The 21,354-nt window shown below is 43.7% G+C and overlaps 2 protein-coding genes across 2 annotated transcripts; both read right to left on the bottom strand.

Moving 5' to 3' along the window:
* Positions 1 to 615: 615 nt before the first annotated feature.
* LOC147799839 (uncharacterized) lies at positions 616 to 7,670 on the bottom strand. Its single transcript, XM_087133832.1, has 3 exons — positions 7,348 to 7,670; positions 4,339 to 6,627; positions 616 to 4,088 (listed from the first exon to the last, which is right to left on the bottom strand). The coding sequence occupies exons 2-3, from the start codon at positions 6,313 to 6,315 to the stop codon at positions 3,786 to 3,788; spliced, it is 2,280 nt and encodes a 759-aa protein (XP_086989958.1). The 5' UTR covers positions 6,316 to 6,627; positions 7,348 to 7,670; the 3' UTR covers positions 616 to 3,785.
* Positions 6,532 to 17,460, bottom strand: LOC147799838 (scavenger receptor cysteine-rich domain-containing protein DMBT1-like). The gene is made up of 12 exons (XM_087133874.1): positions 17,127 to 17,460; positions 15,303 to 15,635; positions 14,332 to 14,667; positions 13,681 to 13,893; positions 11,066 to 11,401; positions 10,462 to 10,803; positions 9,707 to 10,066; positions 9,084 to 9,425; positions 8,481 to 8,825; positions 8,156 to 8,239; positions 7,583 to 7,677; positions 6,532 to 6,627 (listed from the first exon to the last, which is right to left on the bottom strand). Exons 1-12 carry the CDS (start codon positions 17,458 to 17,460, stop codon positions 6,532 to 6,534), a joined length of 3,216 nt encoding a protein of 1,071 aa, XP_086990000.1.
* Positions 17,461 to 21,354: the final 3,894 nt, after the last annotated feature.

Raw genomic sequence — 21,354 nt, 5'->3', positions numbered from 1 at the left:
AATACTGACCACACTGGCAGCGGCAACTTACGTAAACGCGTGCTTCAATATCCACTTCGCCAGTCAATCGTTAGCATTGGTCTTGGGACGCTACACAGCAAACACAGGTACCTACCTAATTTGCAGGTATATAATGCATAATGTGCCTCTGACGGTGGATGAAATCTATTATTACCTGAGGTTTAGGACCTGGTAGTTTAAGACAGAAAATATTGAATCTTTGCATGCTTCTTTATGCCTTTATTATTTCCACTGCAGAAAGATTTAACCATGTGAGATTGGAATTGTAAAAGATAAAGTTTTTGCGCAGAACACAAGACTTTTCCGCTTTTAAAAACCCTCTTTTGGGTTTTGACATAAGGATCACCGTGTAAAGTCAGTTGTCTAATTGTACTGATTATTGTAGGATATGCTCTCATAATCCTAAAGGTCATATACATGTGAAGTTTCAACTAAACTAGACTTGGTGAAAGCACCAAAAATTACAGTTAAAAATGCAATCAAATAATGTCAAAAAATAATAAAAACTGTAAAAAAATTAAACAATAATATTTTCATAATGTAGCAAAAAGCTAGCTATGATCGCTATTTCAGCAATAGTTCGGGTGAGGGAAATAATGGAGTTCACGCAACAGCTTTTTTGGCCTTCAACCGTCTTCCTTCGTTTTATTGCCTTCATCCACTACCAATATCCTGCGCTCTTCCTTTTCACCCGCCCAAAGTCTCACAATCTTTTTCCTCGTCCACTTAACTGCGTGCAATGACCCTGTGACCCTTGGCAGCCTGCCCAATACATGTACACAGTTATTTTTAGACTTTGCCAGGACAGCTGAGCGGCGCCATATGCACATATATCTGGTTATACATGTACACACACAAAAAGCAATTCCCCTACACACTCCCCTACTTTGTCGATCTCTCACCCGGAGATCGAACTTAACTTATCCATAATACGGGCTCTGTTATCGATATTACAATGCAGTAAGCGAGAAAATATAGCGACCATGCAGCGGTGCACACTTTGGCCTTTCTTTCTTTGAGAAATGTAAGCCTTAACTTTTATGAAACACTGGAGTGGTGATCACTCTCAAGGCCCGTAACACAAAATCTTACAAACGTATGTACAACCTAAATAGATATTCGACAACGTCTCAAGTAACTTTAAGTACAACATTTCCATTACATTTTTTGTTATAAACACTTCATGTGAAATTCCTTTTACCACAAGCGAGCCTGGAAAAATCCAACAAGTCGCCGAAGGGTCCTCCTATACTTGTGCTCTCCGCATCGACTCATATGCACACCCTTCAAATTGTATCTTGGTTGTTTAAACCCTCTATGGTTCCAGAGCCACCAGCCATCCTCTACGAATGTACTCTCCTCAGTCAATAGGTTTAACTCCGTGACCCGACTGTTGAATGTTTCCAGGTCAACCTGATGGCGTCGTATGCCCCCAGTACGAAGCAGTACTGGCAAGAACTCTACCGCTTCGGGTTTATTACCATTTCCTGCCAACTGTTCAACAAACTGACACAACTGTTGATGGACGACTCTTGCACAATTCTCTCGGGAGCAAAGATCATTTGTCCCAAGATCAATTATCAATACTCTTGGATTAATCCTCCGCAGGTGACCATAATACAAACCCCCATTCGCTTTGATCCGGGAAAGGGATAAGCCACCTTCCCTAAAACAGTGAACAGACACGACGATGTTGTGGAATTCAAATTCAAGCACAGATCGATTTTTGTTTTCGAGTCGTCGCACTAAGCTATGTCCAAACAAAACGAAGGCCATCTTGTACAACGTATGAAATATAAGTTTTCTACCTAACTCTTAATTAACTAAACACAATCTGAGTAGCTATCAACCACTTCGTTTGGCATGGTATATGAACACATTTCTTCAGGCGTCAAGATCGTTTTCCTTAGGAACTGGATTCCCCAAGACTTCCCAGAGATCCAATCCTGACGACTTGATCCGTAGTCTTGTTACCTAGCGAAGGCAATGCGATGCTGTATGAATTTTTTCTCACACGGTCTTGGGAGCGGACTATTCCGGTGAGTCCGTATCATTTCTCAGGGTTGTAGAGCCCTGAGTCCGTCCTGAAGGTATATTAATGCTTCAGTGGTTGTCCCCTAGCTTTTACAGCTCTTGCAAACCACCAAAAGTACATCACAGTACCGTGGGGGCCGTTTTCCCAGGCTATCCCGATTTGAGGGGGTGGGGGCCTCGCCACGCGCCAGCCAAGCCACACCACCACCACAACACCCCCAACCAAGTAACACTTCAAAGACAGCCAAAAGAGGCCTCTGACAAGATCCAGACAGCTGTCACTGATTAAAAAACATTCCACTGTCTGCCCCAGTCAGCGGTTTGTAAACAACCCATTAGATTGTACATGTACACAAGTGGCCACTTAGCACACAGTCCTATGGGAATTGGCTGGAGGCCGGCTGGATTTTTAAAAAATTTTCTGGCTAGGGGAGGCCCTGGCTGCAAAGTGACTAAACCAGGTTTTTCAGCATGTGCAGGGGTAGGATATGATAAATAGTCATTGCATTTGGACGAAAAAAAAACCCAAACGTTAATTAGCTCAAAAGAGGCTGCTCCCTCTACCGAGGGAGTGTATTTATACACACACAAAAGGCAAGTCCCCTACATACAGGTTTCCCATCTCACGTGACCCCTTGATACCGACAATCTAGTTTCTCAAGTAACACTAAAAAAAAAAAAAAAAAAAAACCTATAGGCATATTTACCATAACTCTGGAAATCCCCAGGATACATCTGATTTGGATTCAAATTGAAGAGTACGCAAGATCGTGTGGGAATGATTAAAAAAAACGAAAAATTGCTTGACTGTTAATATAAATGTAAAAATGTATAAAAATGGGGAGATTTTCAATGCTTTACGCCACGAAGAGGTTGCCACGCGGAAAGGCCATTTTTGCAGTGCACGGCCGACAAACGTTCTTTGCGCCAGTTGCGCTGTGCGCAAGGAACTAGAACTCGAAATTTTCAACTTTTTTCTTTAGCTGGGCTGAAGATTCGAAGTGTTGAGCGTTATCTGTGTTGATATAAAATTGTGGTTTGGGGACATGGAATGTCCCAGCCAATCACACATTTCCTAAAAAGTCTATCTACAATTGTAGACAAATTGTGTCAAGTCGGGCATTTTTGTCTACAGTGAAATTGAAAAGTCCCCCTTATAGCAACCTCTTGGTGGCGCACTGTATTGTGAATCACAATTCACCGGTACCTTATCACAGAAAGACTTGGCCAGTGGTGTATTCGAGACCATGCAGCCATCATGAGACGAGACATAATTATAAGATGGACCAGACACAAGACCATTTTACAAGTAACAAGGTGAAGAATTAAAGAAATGCTTTTGATACAGTGCATTTGAATAGCTTGTGAATTGAATTCAAACTACAGGTGTTGTGTTGGTCTTGTTCTGGTCTCGTGTGGTCTTACGTCGTCTCGACTACAACGCTGACTTTGACATGAATCAGTATTGGTTCTTTTCGTTCGTAGCATAAATAGAGTCATTGCGAGAATATCATTAAAACTCGTAATTAAACCTGTGTCACATTTCAACACATTTAAAATATACAGCATAATTAATCTATTCATCTACAATTAATATCACCAGTTTGCTATGTCTATATAGTAATAATCTTAAAAGCTTAGCCCTAATTAGGCCCAAAAGGAATATATTTATGCTGAGGTACGGGGGAGGGGGCTATATTCTACATTGGTACACATTAAGTAATCCATGTTCAAAGGTTGGTACTGTGCTCCTCTAAAGCGAGTTTGCACTGCACTCCTGGAGGTCTTAGCATCCGGGTGCCAGCTGAAATATTGGCCGGACCGGTTTTCGACCCGTCGTTTGACTTGCCTCTTCGATTGCTAGTCACCCTTGCCCACCATAGCGCCCTCACACGTTGGTTGAGACAGAAGGCGATGAAGATAAAGACCCCCTGCGACGTGTTGACGAGGACGTTGACGTAGGACAGGACAACGTGGTCCACGGCCTCGGAGACGAATGCAAGGACCCAAGTAATTCCGAACAGCAGCGTCAGCTGGGGAAAAGCAGCGACGTAGTCGCGTCCAGTACATTTCAGAAGTGAAATTTTAAGTAAATGTACAAATCTTGTCAAAATATGATGACAAAATACCTGTATTGAAGTTGTAATTTGACTTTGTGACCGACAAAAAAAACAGTGTACTTGGTGTCCTTCAGGCCAAAATGTTTATCGTAAGGGCCGCTATATCAATGATTTAACCAACGTCGGAAAATAAGGAACCCTGCATATTATAGTTAAGTCTTACCTTTGCGTATATTTTCACCTCGTTGAGTACTTCTTTGTACCGGTTTCCTTTTTGCACCATCTTGCTGTTGGCTTTGGCTTTCCTCACACTTTTCAAGACGAAAGCCAGGCAGACTGTGTTGAACAGTAAAGAGGTTGCTACGGGCCCGCCGAATACGATCAGTCGTGCATTAGTACCCGCAATCCAACACGGCTGGGACTGGCTGTACAGTGGCGGGAGGCTGGTACAGCCACAGTAGTTCAGCACATTGCAGATGGAGACAATAACAAGCGCACTACCCCAGACAAGACCCAGAGAGGGCAGCAGATAACGGCAGGTGGGCTTTGGCGCATTCGTTTGCACGGTCTTCCCCCCAAAGGTTTTGGCGGCATTATAGGACAACATGCTCATCCAGAAGAATGCTGACAGCCATGAAAAGTGTATGACAGAGGCGGCAAGGGCGCATGCGAGCCCATCAAACGCCAAACCCGCGGCCAGTACTAGACTCGAGAAAGCAACAAATAGTGCCACCAAGAGGTTGACAACGTATATTCCAGCAACGTTTCTGAGTTCAGGGAATACGCAGTAGGTAATGAAAGAAGCTAAAAGAGCCAAGAGAGAAAGGCAGCAACAGATGAATGTTATCGTGGCAATCGCAAATGCCTTTTGGTCTGTCCAATCAATAGGACCACAGACAGCTGCCTGGCCGTCCGGAAAAATAACAAAATCGATGACTCCAAATTCCTTTCTTTCTGCTTTGCGTTTTAAGGATGGACCGGCAACGGTGACATCGTATTCGTCGGTACCTAACAACTCAATTTGTGTACAGTTCATGTGAAGAACTGCTTGACATTCAGCTGCCAGCACATCGTGTTTTGCAAAAGTTGAGTTGTCCTTCATTGTCATTTGAAATAAATGAAACACTTCCAGTTCTGACAGGGAATCGTTCCCAGGGTTAACGCTCTGAAAAAGACTGCTAGCTGTAAGCGTAGCGTTCATGCAGGCTTCGAACTCTGACAAAACCGCGGCCCCTTTTTGAACGTAAACTAACAAAGCTGTGACGTTACAGTCAGAGTTGCCATAAAAAATGTCATGAAGGTCTACGTCTGGACCTTCTACATTCTTAAGGCTTGCGAAAATAACAGTCATAATAAAGTCGCTGGTAGTAGGCCCACTATTCAAGGACCGGGCTTGGTAGACGGGGGAGACGTGCCAGTGCAACACACCACGGCCTAGACTTGTATTTACCAATGAAAAGCAGTCATCATTTCCATTCCGTGATAATTCCGGATGGGCCATAGTCTTGGGATCATTAATACACTCACCACCTGTATTTGCTTCGCCAGATATGCAGAGAGCAGTGCGACACCTCTCAAAGAAAGGGTCAAAGAATTGCCCTAACTTACAAACGGAGGACTCATCGCCGCCCCAACCAAATTCAAAGAGAACCTCAACGCTTGGAAATCGGGGTGGTGGAACACAATGCTCACCGCAGAACCCCCAGTTGTTGTCCATGCAATATTCCGCGCAGTTTGGACGTGTGTCGCACACCGCCAATGGGTCTACCTCAAGCCCATTGCACAGGGCGCAGTGGGGGTTGTGGAATCGGATGCCATCCACGACAAGCGGCGCGAAGTACGCTACACACGCTTCCTCCAGAGATTTGTTCACGGCGCCACTGCAAGACTTGACAGTGTTCAACGGACAAGTGCGGGCAGCGCCGACGGAGTCTCCCTCCGGCGGATCGTAATAATATCTTCCAGTGGGTATCCCGTTCACAGTCAGGTTTAATCTGGAATCAAAGGTTTTGTTTTCTGATTTTGAATATTCTATAGAGGTGGCCCATTTCTGTAAAATTCTAGGCGCCACTCCATGGCACACAGCGCAGAAAACATTCTTAAAAACAGAGCCTTCTAAAAAGTCGTAGACTGGAAGGGATCCAATGATGTCGTCATTTGAGGCTACCGTTTCGCAGTTTTGCCTCGATGAAGGTTCCATCCATTCCTCTGGACACGAACTGACCAAGGCGTAGCCGTAGTGTCCCTTGAGGGTTTCCTTGTTGAGCACCCACACGCATGTGTAGTGCTCCAAGTCGACCCCGTTGATCTGGATGTCTTCCCAAGCAGGGGCAGAGTCACAGTTTGATTGGTAATCGTAGCAACAATCCCCGAAGAACTGGCAATACTTCGTCACACCGGCATGTCTGGGTGACGTTTACTCTGCCCGTATTGTGACGGCCTTGGCCACATTCATAGCCACAGTAATGGATCTCGCCACAAAGATGCAGTGGGACCTCAAACTGTGTGGTTTCTGAAAAACGGTTACAAAATACTCATAAAGCGTGGAACATTTTCAAACTTCGAAAAAACCAGACACATTTAGTCATGGTATTTAGAAACTTAGCTTGATCAGTTTTTCGTCGCTTTGCATTGATAGGATTCCATACAAAACCTCACATTGCTCCGTTTCAAACATTTGTGTCTTGGCCATTTAATGATCACTGAATAATCTACTTCGACAAATGCCTATTTATCTATTTTGTCTTGCATTTTGCCTGCAAGTTGTTTGACTTGGTTGATCTGATGTAACAAGCCAGTTTGGACGAGGAAGCAAAAGGGTGCATTTTAAATACCGAAAAAGATAGATCGTAGACTTTTGCTTTTCGGTAAGTTTATTATTGACAAAAAAGGGTATTACAGACCTATTAAAAAGGGGGTTTATTTTAGCCCCAACCCGTCCCAATATATACACACTTGGGAAGGTCATTGCGGAGAGATCAATCTGAGAGCGTGAACGTGTTCAGATCGCCTATTCAGCGAGCGGCCTCACTGACCTGGCAAACGTTGGAATATCAGAAATGGTTTTAGGACGCACTTTCATGCATGCGCTTATAGGAAATCAACAGAGGCCCATGTGAAAGCGAGTGAGTGCCTATTGCCTTACTTTCAAGCATGGTTAAATGTAACGACAACAACCGCATGTCTGCTTTTATAAATGCATATCATGACAAAATCATGCCTTGTTTAGTACCTGTTAGGCATTCAATATAGGGAGATCTGTCGCACGTGTAGTTTACATCAGACACCAGTTCGCACTGAGACAGCTCCGTCTCGTTCCCGTAGCAAGCTACGGCTGACAAAAAAGTTGGACTTGCTAAATTGCCCTGAGTGTTTTTAATTGAACTCCTAGCATTAACGCTGGCGAAAAATCCAAGATGGCGGCAGGCGACTTTGGTGTCTCTTTGGTCCCATCTGAAGTTGCATACAGCGCCCCACTCGTCGCTGGGGCTATAACGACCTTGCAATGTACCAGAGCCTTCGTGTTTGGGGTCGACCAGCCTTAGCTGAAAATTCTGATCGTCTGAAAAACGAAAACATTCAATAATGTTTCATTTATATACATTTCATTTTGCTTGAGGCTAAATTCGGATGAAACGTTCTCTATAATCTTGGAATTATTTGCCAAAGGCATCACACAAATGGTGACTACGTTAAAGCAATATTACTTATGGGTTTGGTATTTAACAGCAAAACGTAATTTACGTTACTAAAACGATATATAACTGTATAGACTAACAAAATACCTTTTTTGTTACATTTCAAACCAGCGAGGTAATTACATCCTTTGACAAAGAGTTGTTCTGTCCCACAATCCAACAGATCAATATCCTCCTCCCCAGAGCAAGATCCCCTGTTCAGGAACAAGTGCATGGGGGTCGATAAATTTAATCGAATTGGTACAACGTACGGTGCAGCATCGAAAGCGTTAGGGAATCCAAGATAACGGCAGGCCAATTGATGGGCATGCGCAAAAGACTTCCAGCGATCCCCACACACACCATTCCAGTACTGGCTGTTGCGACATCGCGCCTGAACAAGACCTTCGCTGTCCGAAACACCATAGTTCAGGCGAAAGTCTACACCTTGACAAGAAGGGGAAGATATAGGCTATGTCTGTTAACATTAAGGTTTCGGAATTATGGTTAAAAAAATGGTTGAAGTCATAAACATAGGTCCTTTGAAAGTTGGAGTCGTCATGCCAGCGTGCTGGAGCACTTAGTGTAGTGACTTAAAATATCAGGGAAGAGCCGTCACGTTGGCTATTGGTCATAAGCTCATGGAACATATGCCTAACCGATCATTCTTAGACTTTATAATAATTACCTTCATCGCAAATAACCCATACGGCGTCGCCCAATGTGCAGGATGTCTCAGCAATGTCGTTGGGTACCAGACTACAGGCGGAATCTTCTTGTGGCGAAGTGGGGCAGACAACGCTCGCTGTCTTCAGTGAAAAGTCTTCCAAATTTGCAAGTGACTTGTCCGGAAACAACTCGGCCACATTGCCACTTCGGCAGAGTACTTGGTAGCCAAGGTTTCTGCATAAGGCTGTGTGGATGACGGGTGACGGATTACACACGGTGTTCCACGTCTCGTTTGGCGTGCTGCGAAACTGGAGAACGCCCTCGTTTGGTGATGCTCCGTCGTGAAGCCGGAAAAATAGGTGCCCTGGTCACAGCAAAGTGAAAGAACATAATGGAGTCCAGTATAATCGACTCCAAGCAAACATTAGATGAACCATTTCACATGCAGGCACCTTGAAATACGTTGCCAGTAACTTTCATGAATCTCAACAAGAAGAAATCTGATTATAAGACAAGATATGGTTGGAACCAACGCCAAGGGCTTCGTACAACCACAAATGAGAGACTCTTAAAAAAATTGGCTTATTAAATCTACTTCTTAAAGAGTTTAAAAACTGCTTACCACCTGAAACCAAAGTTTCATTTGCTGGGGTTTCATTTGAGCATACAACGCCGACGTCTTCGTCATGAGAGCAATCATGTTGGCCCCACACCCCATGTGTGCAGTCTTCTAGTCGTCCCTCGTCCCCAGAGCAACGGACATCGTCCAGGAGTATGTTCCCCGAGCCTGGGCCAAACTTCGTGTGCTCTGAGGCCACAGTACTGAAGCCGAGTTGACGACAGACGACCATCGCGTCTGGCAAGCTCCAAAGGTCGTCGCATACAGTGCCCCATTGGTAGTTCCAGTAAACTTCTACACGCCCTTCAGACGGTAAGTTTCCACTCACGAGACGAACACCACAGACTGGTGTTCGTCAAGAAAACAAACAAAGAAAGAAAGAACAAACAACCCAATAAACAAACAAACAAACAAACAAACAAACAACCACCCAGCAAACAAAACAAAACAAAACAAAAAATACGAAAACAAGGTCATTACAATGCACACACCAGAAAAATCGGATATTCCTTATTGCTTGCTTTTGGGCAATCAAAATTAATATTTCTTCTCAGTCTGGTAACGTAACATTGATGCATTCTCACAGACACTGACTTGTTAATTGAATATTTCAAGGGGAAATTCACCTGAGCCGCACATGATCCAGGTCGCTTCGTCCAACGTGCAGACCGTACCAAAGGTTGCGTTGGTCACCAGACTACAGGACGGGTCGCTGTGGGGCACTTCGACGCAGGAAACACCAGCCCTCTTCAGTGGGAAGTCTTCAAACCCAAATGGCAAACCGTCGGGGTACAGGTTGGCCACTGTTCCAGAACTGCAGAGCAATTTGTACCCAAGCCCCTTGCAAATAGTTAACCCGATGACGTTGTCGGTATCCAGTCCTTCAAAGCACACTGTGTTCCAGGCTTCGTTAGCCGTGCTACGGATCTGCAAGACGCCTTCACTCGTCAGAGTTCCCCCAAAGAGTCTATAAACGTTCTTATAACCTACTGGAAAGTATACAGTTGATTGTTTTTCCAATCCGACAAAACGGACACATATTTTTCATAATCAAAACTCTCAAAAAAGTCAATATCCATAAATAATAAGGACCAGGAAAGGAACCAAGCGCAAAATTCTAACTGCCAACCGAGGCCGACTCCTCACGATAACATGTCTGCCCAGAATTAACCAAAGAAAGTAACTCCAAAATTTAAACATAAAGTGCCATCTGTGGTATTAAGCTTGAAAGAAAAAGGTGAAAAGAGTGCTCAACTAGAAATTCTCTCAGAGTCATAACAGATTGTTAGAACAACTAAGATCCCTTTAACACTATCGGAGATAACTGAAAGGGGGATGAAACGCTTTTATAATTAAAAATATAAATGCCAGATTTACATACCCTCTGGGACGCTTTCGTTTGAAGCGGCTGACGTATTGGCGCACACAACGCCGACATCTTCACTGTGACTACAATCATGGCGGCCCCAGCCTGCGTGGGGGCACTCTCCAAGCTGCTCCTCGTCCCCAGAGCACTGGAGGTCGTCCAACAGTACAAGTCCTGATCCTGCACCGAATGCCACGTGCTCTGAAGCAACGGAGCTGAATCCGAGCTGCGTGCAGACAACCATCGCTTCTCTTCTGTCCCAATTGTCGTTGCACACAGTGCCCCACTGGTCGAGCAAATAGATCTCCACGCGTCCTTCAAACGGCGAGTTTCCACCTCTTAGGCGGATACTGCCGACTATTAAATAGTAAATCAAGAGTTATCTTGAAGGGGTATCGATCAGTGAACCTGCACGGTAATACTGTGATTATGATAGCTATGCATCTGTGGTCGGATTTGCATATAAGGGTAAGATTAAATCAAACGAGTATAAAAAAGTAGTCTGTGTGTGTGGTCGAAAGTACGTCAAAATGGAATGATAACTCCCTCAAAGTAAAACCCAAATAGTGTATTTCAAACATCAGACACATTAATGGTACGATGGAAGCACAATGCTTACCCGGGAGAAGAACATCGTCCTGGTTTCGACGTTCAGAAGAACAAATCACACTCACTTGCTGATTTCCAGCGCAGTGTTGACCGCCCCAGGCCGAGCGGGGACAATCGGCAAGATTGGGTTCGTCGCCCCTGCAGCGCACATCGCTGAGGAACATATCTTCCCAATAATATCCTTGCCGGACCCAGGTGGAGAGAGCTGAGCGGTAGCCAAGGTACCTGCAGACCACTGTGGCGTCGCGCAAGTCCCATCCGTGGCTGCAGACGGTGCCCCACGCTCCATCGAACCGGCTGACTTCGACTCGGCCCTCGGTGAGCGATGCTCCCGAAAGCCGGACGTCTGAAGAGACACAAAAACTATTTAAGCGATCACTAAATGCTGTTAAACCAAAATCTGTCGAAATTTTGACAAAGTGTAAATAATAAGCATTACTGATATTTAGCAAAAAGATCCATATTGTTACAGAGTTCTGCAGAGGGTGCTGTGTTGTCTCATGAGGGCACTTTCTCGACACTATTTAATTGACAGATAACCGTCGCAAACATACCTAAATATTGCTGTGCGGGTTACTGTATCACGTATGTTCACTCCTATGCCTTTGTGTATCATTTGGTGGGGAGTTAGCGCATGCGCGCTCAATCACTTTTTTGTGGATCTCTTCTTTCTTCTTCTTTCTTTCTTTTGTTTTGCTTCTTTCCGCAGCTGGAGACCATAATCTATGTTTATCAAAACACCAACTAATAAAGTTCACGGAGATAACCTGATAACTAAGAAATGATTAGACAACATTTTGCCACCGGATTATATGAACCAATTGAACAAAACTTAAAACAACTTCTAAAAAAGTGACTTTTAAAGAATATAAACACGATCAGATTTGAAAGAAAATACGCCCGCGGTCTTACCTATTTTAAAACCACTTTATCCTTTATCCTAACAAACAAAATAAGGTGCTGTGTGTATTAATTTAATACCCGATAAAAACTTTGGTAGTATTTTCAAGTTCGTTTCGAATTCAATATTTTGCACGGGAATCATTTGTCTGTAGTAGTGCATATATACGTGCGTTGATGGAGTAAATGTACATGTACGTGCACGTGTGCATACATAAATTATGGCCAACCGTCAATCGACAGAAAGCTTAAGTCAAAATTGCTAAAACTAACAAAGAACATTTCGCAAATAGCTTAAACATAACATGGTATCCTTTTTGAAACACTCTTTTAATTATCAATATTTATTAGCAAGTGTGGAAAACTGGAGAACAATTCAAAATTTCGTTTGAAAGTACCCTTAATTACATTCAGAAATGTAACGTCCACAGACATCTTTCACCCCATTTTCTCCGAAATGTCACGTATGATTAACAAGAAACACATCACAAAATGATATCTAAAGCCTGAATATATATCTCTTGTATACATTCAACAAACTTTTACGGGTGGATGCTTGCTCAAAGGTCTGCTAAGTTCGAAGTCAATCAGATTTAGTAATTTGCCAAAGTCAACTGGAGGAAGGAATCGGCTTGAAAAAGAACTAAAGAAAAAAAATAGAGGGACGTGGTTGTGAACAACCACAGAGCTGTTTCAGAATTTTCTTTTTTATCTTCATTTTTCTGGAAAAACAGATCAAACTATCTATGTTTGAAATTCTCACAACGATTCCCAGGCGAAGCAGTAGTAAAATCAACAAAAGTGCGAAGTGGAAAAACGCGCATAAAGCCTAAAAATGAAACAGCAACTTTAATCTCATGTCACGTGACTTTTGATGATGTCACCAGGATGATTTTATTTTGCCAGCCTCACGAGAGTTGATGGACTACCTATGCTCCCATTGCAAGCTTACTAAGATGTATCAGTGTACCAGTCTTGGACTTAAGAAAACATGTACAAAACCTATGGAGGAAAACTGCAGCTTTAAAGTCATGTCACGTGATTTGTGTTAGAATACTTTGTGTAAATAAACTTCTGAAATATTATTTGATATTAGGACTCTTGGGTATATTTGTAATCAAACAAAGACGAAAACAATTATGATTTTTCTTTCGTTCTTATAGTAATCTTCAGCCAAAGTTCAGGACTACCCTCATTAAGATTAATAATAATGCATATAGTAGAAAAACGTGTACAAAACCTATGGAGGAAAACTGCAAGATTGATCTCATGTCACGTGATCCCTGGTGACGCCACCGTGACGATTTCATTTTGATAGCCCCACGGGTTGTTGGACAACCTATGCTCCAAATACAAAGTCACTCAGATGCATGAATGCACCAGTCTTTGACGTTAGAAAAACGTGCACAAAACTTATGGGGAAAAACAGTTCTTCTCCATAAGTTTTGTGCACGTTTTTCTACTGCAGCTTTAAAGTCTTGTCACGTGATTAGCGTTTATACTGAAGAAAAATTCTGAAATATTATTTGATATTCGGACTATTGGGTATATTTGTAATCGAACAAAGACAAAAAAATACAATTTTTTTCCCCTTACCAATTAAATTGTGACTTCGATCAGTGGATGTAGCATTGGTACACACCACACCCACGTTTTCTCTCCGACCGCAACTGGCCCGTCCCCAGCCTCCGTGATTGCAGTCCACGAGGCGTGATTCGTGCCCACGGCAGCTGATACCGCCTAGGAGGACCAGCCCTGAGCCGGGGCTGAAATGGGCGCGTTCCGAGGCCGCGGAATTGTATCCCAGCTGGCGGCAGACGACCGCCGCGTCTTGTAGAGTCCACCGGTCATCACAGACTGTTCCCCACTGGTCGGGGAGGTAGACCTCCACGCGTCCTTCGACGGGCAACCTACCTCCCATAAGACGAATGCTCCCAGCTGGATGTTGCGACATTTAGAGTGAATATTACACAAATGAGATAGATGTAAATGTACAAACCAGGCTTTAAAATGTATTGACTTATGATTATTTTCTTTGCTGTTACCCGGTTCAGATTGTACTGTTTCAGTTCTTCAACAATGTTGATATGTTAACAAAAATATTTAATATACTCTGAAAATTACAACACAAGTTTAAACGGCCATTTTTTCATTTTTTTTATCGGGGAACTTTGTATGCCTTAATCGCAATTAGGCTATGTGAAGAAAACTTGCTGCTGAACTTGGCTTGAGGTGTAAAGAATGATTTCACATTGTCTTGATAGTTTTCCAGATTAAGACTAGATCAAAGAGAAATGAAATTTTAGCTCACTATTAGCCAGACATTAGTGATTTTCTCAAACTCTGATATTAAGCGGTCGTAGAAGTTAGCCATACTTTGTAAAAAATTGTCGTCCTGTCTCCGGTAGTCTGCCGAGCAGACGACACCGGCATCTGAACTGTGTTGGCAGTACGGGCTGTCCCGCTCGTAGATAAGGCACTCGGCAAGATCGGACTCGCCTCCCTGGCAGTCTACCCGGAGTATGGCTCCCGACCCAGGGCCGAACTGAGCCGACGATGAGACAGCGTAGCGGTACCCCAGCGTTCGACACACTAGGGTGGCATCCCACAGGTCCCATGTATACCACTGGCAAACGGTGCTCCAGGTGCCGCTGTCTGACCTCACCTCCACACGCCCCTCAGAGGGGGAGATTCCCCCCACAAGGCGCACATCTATGTGTGATATCAAAAATGTGATTCGTGAGTTCTGTAACATAGTTTTCACAGTATACAATAATGAGGCGTCATAATTGCATTACTATCAATCTACCTGGATAAATAAAATAGCCTTATTTATTAAATACTTTTATGCAAATCTTCCTCAAGCCCAGGGACCCATAAGGCTGCAACGTGGGTCGTGACCGAATTACTTGGCTGGGTTCGAAAATGGAAAAAAAAAAGACACTACGATTGTGACTGCAGCCACTTTCCTTGGTGTTGTCTATAATTTCAAGCAGCTGCCAAAATCCTCTCCTCAGTGTTGGAGTAAGTCCTTCATACTCCATCATGATCCATTATAATCCCGTTCATAAGTCCCTTAAACAGGGTGAGCGATGACAAAGAGTACTTTTGTCACAGTTTATTCGAATAGCTCGTGAATTGGCTTAATACAGGATGACTTGTGGTGGTCTTGCGATGGACTTTCAGCGACTTGCAGGGATTTGGCACGGCCTCAATACAACATTGCCTGTCACAGAAGGGCTTTTTACACTCATTTTCGTTACATGTATCTATTAGTCAGATTTTAAACATCGATACTAACATGTGGACAAATTGAGTATTGAGCGGTGTAAGTAAGAACTGTTTACCAATAATATTGGTTGTTGGAACAGTGCCAGAGCACACAATGCCAACGTCATCGCTGTGACTGCAGTCGTGAACGGCAAAACCAGAATGTGAACAGTCAGTGAGGCGAGCTTCGTCACCGGAGCAACTGACGTCGTCAAGGAGGATGCTCCCGGATCCTTCACCAAACCACGCACGCTCTGAGACAACGGAGTTGAAGCCGAGCTGATGGCAGGCGATACTCGCCTCGCGCACGCCCCAGTAATCCGCGCAGACCGTGCCCCACTGGTCGGGCAGGTAGACTTCCACGCGTCCTTCCACAGAGGAGTCGCCCCCGGCCAGACGAATGGTCCCAGCTGAAAACACAAAGCGACATTGGCATTTAGGCCCAAAATATCTCTAACATAAGGTGGTGCTATCCTACAAAAGCCCATGTGCGCCTTACAAAAATATTTTGAATCTATTATTACAGATTGTCAATCCATTATTAAGGATTTTTAACCAAAAATTACCGATCGCCATTCGTTATTACGGATTCCGTAGACTCGCAAAGTCTCAGTACGGATTCTCCATCCGTTTATGGATTTTCAATCCCGTTACTACGGACTCGCAATACCTTACTAGACTGCTGTGCGCATATGATGTCATTATGTACTTTTGCCTCTCCATTCTACACACGTCAATGTTCACAAGTCACATACCAATAAAACTGGATTGTAATTTTTAATTGTGAATTGGGAATCCGTAATAACAGACTGCGAATTGGTAATAACGAATTCAAAATATTGTTTTGCTTGGCGTTGATGGGCTTTCGCACTATCCAACATACCCGGCACTTGAAAAAAAATAACAACATCATGTAGGCCTAACTCTTTTTCTTTCAAATTTCAGTCTCAGGTTTCACCTTTTTATACCACAGATGACTAAGCAAACTTGTATTCAATACAGGTTGCTTGCCTGGAGTGTTATATCTTACATGATAAGGCCGCACACACATACGAAGCTGAGGATTTGAAATGGACTTGGAATGAATATGATTTAACATTCGTTTGTAAGAGTTAATGTAAGAGCGTCTTTAAAACAGCAAGAAGACGCTTTGATTATTACTTACACTCTTGTTCTTTGAGAGCGTAAGATACTCCGGCTCCCAAAGGATATATACAGCTCAGTGTTGCCACTGCGTCACCAACTCCTTATTCTAACGAATCATACGCCTGTTTTCGTTGGTATCCATTTTTGGAGAAGCATGTTCTGATAAAGGAAATTGCTCCCGGATAAATTGAGGACCTCAACTTCAGAAGTTGGCTTTGAACCCATGTTGTGTAGGGTTACTCACACTAAACTAAAGACTCAAGACCAGGCCACCCTGCCCTAAACCTTCTCTGGCAGTGATGCATATCACACTGAACAGGCTTGCTTAACCGAAAAGAATGCCCTGATGTCTGCAGTTCCTAATCAGAGGCGGATCTAGAGGGGGTGGGTGGGTTGCAACCCCCGTCCCGTTCAGCTGCGTACTAAATGGAACTACCAATGAAATGACGGGAAATTGGTAAAAAAATCCTGGACGAGGATTAGAACGTCCGTTCGTCCGTCTGTCTATCCATCCATCCATCCATCCATCCATCCATCCATCCATCCATCCATCCATCCATCCATCCATCCATCCATCCATCCATCCATCCATCTGTAGTTAAGTTTTTTTTTCATCAGGGAACGGTGCATGGTGTTTTTGGACCCCTTAGCAGGCTAGGGCATCCCTTCAGTACACCCATAAACCCCCGTTCCCTGAAAGCTAGATCTGACCCTGCTAATTATCATAATTATTCACGTCCATTGGAAATATTTACCGAGAGGAAGTTCAACGTCCTGTTTAGGGGACGGGGAGCACACCACCCCAGCGTCTTCGTTATGCCCACAATTGTTCACGCCCCACCCGGCGTGAGGGCAGTCGGCCAGGTCAAGCTCGTTCCCGCCACAGCCCACATCGTCAAGGAAGATTGGTCCTGAGCCAGGACCGTATGTAGCCGAATGCGACAGGGCGTATCGGTAACCTAGCGACCGACAAACCACCGTGGCGTCTCTAAAATCCCAATAGTCATCGCAGACGGTGCCCCAAGCACTGTTCTGCCATCTCACCTCCACGCGACCAGCTGAGGGCGACTGCCCATCTGCAAGACGCATCTGGAGTCCACCTGCAATTACATGCATAACATTTGTACAAATTTCATTCTGTTTTTTGAAATTTACGTTCGCGGTAGAAATAACAACAATTGCAGATGGAAGTTACTTTTCTTAAACTCGAGGCTCGAGGTTCAGATTTTTGCACTATGTTGAGATTATCGATAAGGCCCAAAATGTCTCCGGTTTCTGATTAGCGCGCGCATCGCCGTAGACTTGCGCGTCGGCAAATTAAAAAAGTGGTTTTATTTGGTATACTACGATGTCCAAAAGCTTCCAAACCGTCTTGCTTGATCAGCTGGCATCCTGCAACTGCGTACTTTTAATGTGTTTTAGATGGGATGTGTTTAGATACAGCAAAGGAGTCCGTCTAAGCTTCCATACATTTAGTCGGGCAGTGTTTTTCAGATGACGTCATTTGCATTTGGGAACCACACGAATGAGGTGGTCATATGTCCTGTGTACATGTACAAGCTGAAAACGCTTTAAAACAGTAAATAATGAGGGGCAGTCTATTTCATTGTTGGTAACGACAGTACGTAAAAGCAATTTTGTACATGCAAGTGCTAGGAAAAAAGTGAGCTAGGCAGAAATGAAAAGGCTGCGTCGCGGCACCACTTGTGGAGCCAGCCCCCTGACAAGAAACAGCAGACTTTTGGGCCCTTATGTGGACATACAAAATAATTCAGGTCCAACACGATCTGCTCTGAGCACAAGAATGCCACTTAATATTACATCAAGTTTTGCCATATATTTAAGTTTTACAACGATTGATTTTTTTTATTCACCTTTCTCCGAAGATAACCCCCCAAAGAGTAGTAAAACTATGCACTCAGCTCTGAATGTAGCCGCCCGCCTCTATCCAAAATAGGTCCGCAATTTAGGGCTTTTTGTGAAAGAAATACCCAGAAGTGGAAGCGATCAGTCCTAAATTCGGGATTTATAAAAATATTTTTATGATCCCTCCTGATTATGGCATTTCTTATTGTAAAAGCCCCGTGGGATCATAAAACATTAAGGAGCTCTCGCCCAAAATTCAACGATTTGGTGGAATGCACCCATAGGGCCTTCAAGATTTGATCTACCAGTAATGAGGCGACGGCGAGCACACAATGCGACGGCACGACGCAAAGGGGCTACAGCACGACGGGTCTACACGACGGCACGACGTAATGTATCATACGCAGTATAAACGTAACGAGAAAGGAGGCGGTGCCACGATGCGACGGCACGACGCGACAGAGCTGTCGTAGCGTCGCGTTGTGGCGTCGAGGTGACGCACATTTGGCGGATATAGAGCACCGTACGTTTGTACACAAACGACGCGTCGCGTGTTTATAGAGGGCACCTTTACTTGTTATCTTACATTTCCGCCCCATACTTGCAAAGTACATGCCCTACTTAGCAGGCATTGATTCTGTTGTTGTCTTTCATGCATTCTCTCTGACTTTGTGTTTTCACTGAGAGTGAGTCGTTGAAGGACTGTGGTTTTTTTTCAATCAAATGTAATTAGACAGAGTGTCTCGTCCAACTATCAGCATTGTCTCCAGGACATAAATAACATTAACGTCAGCCACAACAATGGTTTAGCTTTTCTTGCTCTAATTCTGATATCTTTCAAATAATAATTTGTAAATCCATTCTCAGATACAATACATCAATCATTATTATGTGCTTGCTAATGTACCTAGCGGATCTGATGAGAGATTATGTGCGTGGCCAAACAGATCGAGTTGAAGAAAAGACACCGTCACAATGATAATACGGTCTACGGTGTTTTATTCAGTAACACAGAATGCTAATCATTGGAAGTGTGTTACTGATGAAGTTGACGAGGAAGACTGAACTGAGGGAAGACTGAAGACGGAATATTCTGAGGGTAATAATACAGTGCAGGCTGGGTGGTAATTCCTTAAACCTTAGGTCAAACTTGCTGTCGTACAATTGTAGACAAATTGGGAAGATGGGAACTTCATGATAGGCCTAATGGTGTTAAAAAGAGAGTGGACGGAAATTGGAACAAGGATCGACAGGCATCGTGTGTGTACAAACGTAATGGCAAGAAGGGGACGACGCGAAGCGACGGCAAGACGCAAGGGAGCCGTCGCGTTGTGTAGTTGCTTCGCCTTGGAACAGGCTATAGGCCCCTACAGGCGAAAAATGTGTGTCGTAAATAGTGCACTATGGTCAATTATTGCAGTGCAGTTTGTTATGGCTGCAGGAGAAATTTTGATTTTAAATGTGAAAGTACGCCTTCTGGACGCCCTTTTTCTCTAGAAATGTCTATTCATTCGGTTGAGCGCCGTGGTGAGTTAGAATGAATTGAATTTATCCTTGTTATATAAGAGTAACGGTCGAGTGGTCAAGAAAGGGTAGGCCTATATAAAGATTGGATTTGGCATGGTTGAGGCCTTCATACTTCCACTTCGCTGTGAACTCCATCCAAAATTGCGTTGATTTGTAGGATCTGTTCAACCTAGTTGTTTGCTCGCCTCACTGCAGTTGGTTCGCTTAGGTCAGGCATACGTTTCCTTTTGTCCCCTTGGGTTTTTCGTATCTGGCAACCAACAGTACGAGTTCATTCACTGCCAGTTAAATACAGTACATTTCTGTTACGATCCGGACCTATACTATCCTTACAATGTCAAGATTGTTAATAGATCTGGCTTTGAGGAGTTAATATGGAGTTAATATGGCGGTTTAGTGATCTATAAAATAAAGACATCCGGGTCACAGCATCAAGCAACATTACCAAAATATCGTACGTTTCAAGTTTAGTGTATCGTTTTAAAGGATAAATAAAGGGTTCTTTTGTTGAAGGTTCATGCTGCCATGCTTAACAACAAATTGATAAACATAGACGCACAACATTTCTTGGTACCGCAAATGTCCATTTTCCTCGCAAGGCTGTCGCGACAATGTTATAGAGGGACTTCACATTGGCTCCGTCTGCCCATATCTGCATCGAAACTGAGGTTCCCTGTGTTGAACTTCCTCGCGCTTGCCCGCGGAGACCACGCAGTACCTGCAGTATCCGGTTCATAAGTGTGACGCCGCTTCAGTTTAAACCACGCCCACTGCACATGCAGATACACGACCATCGCAGGTACGTTAGTACGCGGTTAATTGCCGTTATTTTTTTCTTTTGATTTTCCAGGTCAAGTCATCCTGAAAGACTCTTCCACAAAAATTTGCAACCTGAAAAGTCTGAATTTAACATACCTTTATGTATTTTGTGTCTTGACTCCTTACTTTCAATCGTCTGATCGTACTAAGAATTGAAGCTGACGCATACAGCGTCGTTTTCAAACGAGGAAGTGCGCAGATCGACGCTAAAAGCGTCGTATTGGGATCCCTCTATAATATGCACGGACGAATTGCACATTTACGCTTCTAACCCTGGTCTACCCAACGGAGCGTAAAATGTACTGGACTCGCCGCTTGAATTTCAGTCGAATCATCCGAAGTTGAATCATTGCTTATATACTGTGGGCATGACTCTTGCCCACAGTACATACGCAAGTCTTGGATGACTCTCATCAACAGTCTTAATAAATTTGACGGAAATTAGAACAAGTATCAGTCGGGTAATTAAAGGGTGACGAATTCTGGGCTTTCACCGATCTGTGAGAGCAGTTGCTACATACAAGGATTTTCTATTTGCTGTTTTTGCATTTTCTTTTCAATAAAATATAACAGAAATTAATTCAATGTTAATAATGGATGAAAAATATAAAATGTAACGCCTGCGGCTCAGGGCATGTATTTTGCAAGCGTAAGGGATGGAAATGAAAGAAAACAGTATTAGGCGGCCCCCTTTAAACACGATGAAGCGTCGCGTCGTGCGTCTTGCCGTGCTTCAACGACGTAATGTGCGACGCGACGCACGACATGACA

Source organism: Acanthaster planci, linkage group LG02, assembly GCF_054643075.1.
Source record: "Acanthaster planci isolate LZ-2023a linkage group LG02, COTS_SCS, whole genome shotgun sequence".
Taxonomy (NCBI): Eukaryota; Metazoa; Echinodermata; class Asteroidea; order Valvatida; family Acanthasteridae; genus Acanthaster; species Acanthaster planci.
The sequence above is the reverse complement of the archived record's forward strand: the minus strand, read 5'-3'. Positions and strand labels throughout refer to the sequence as shown.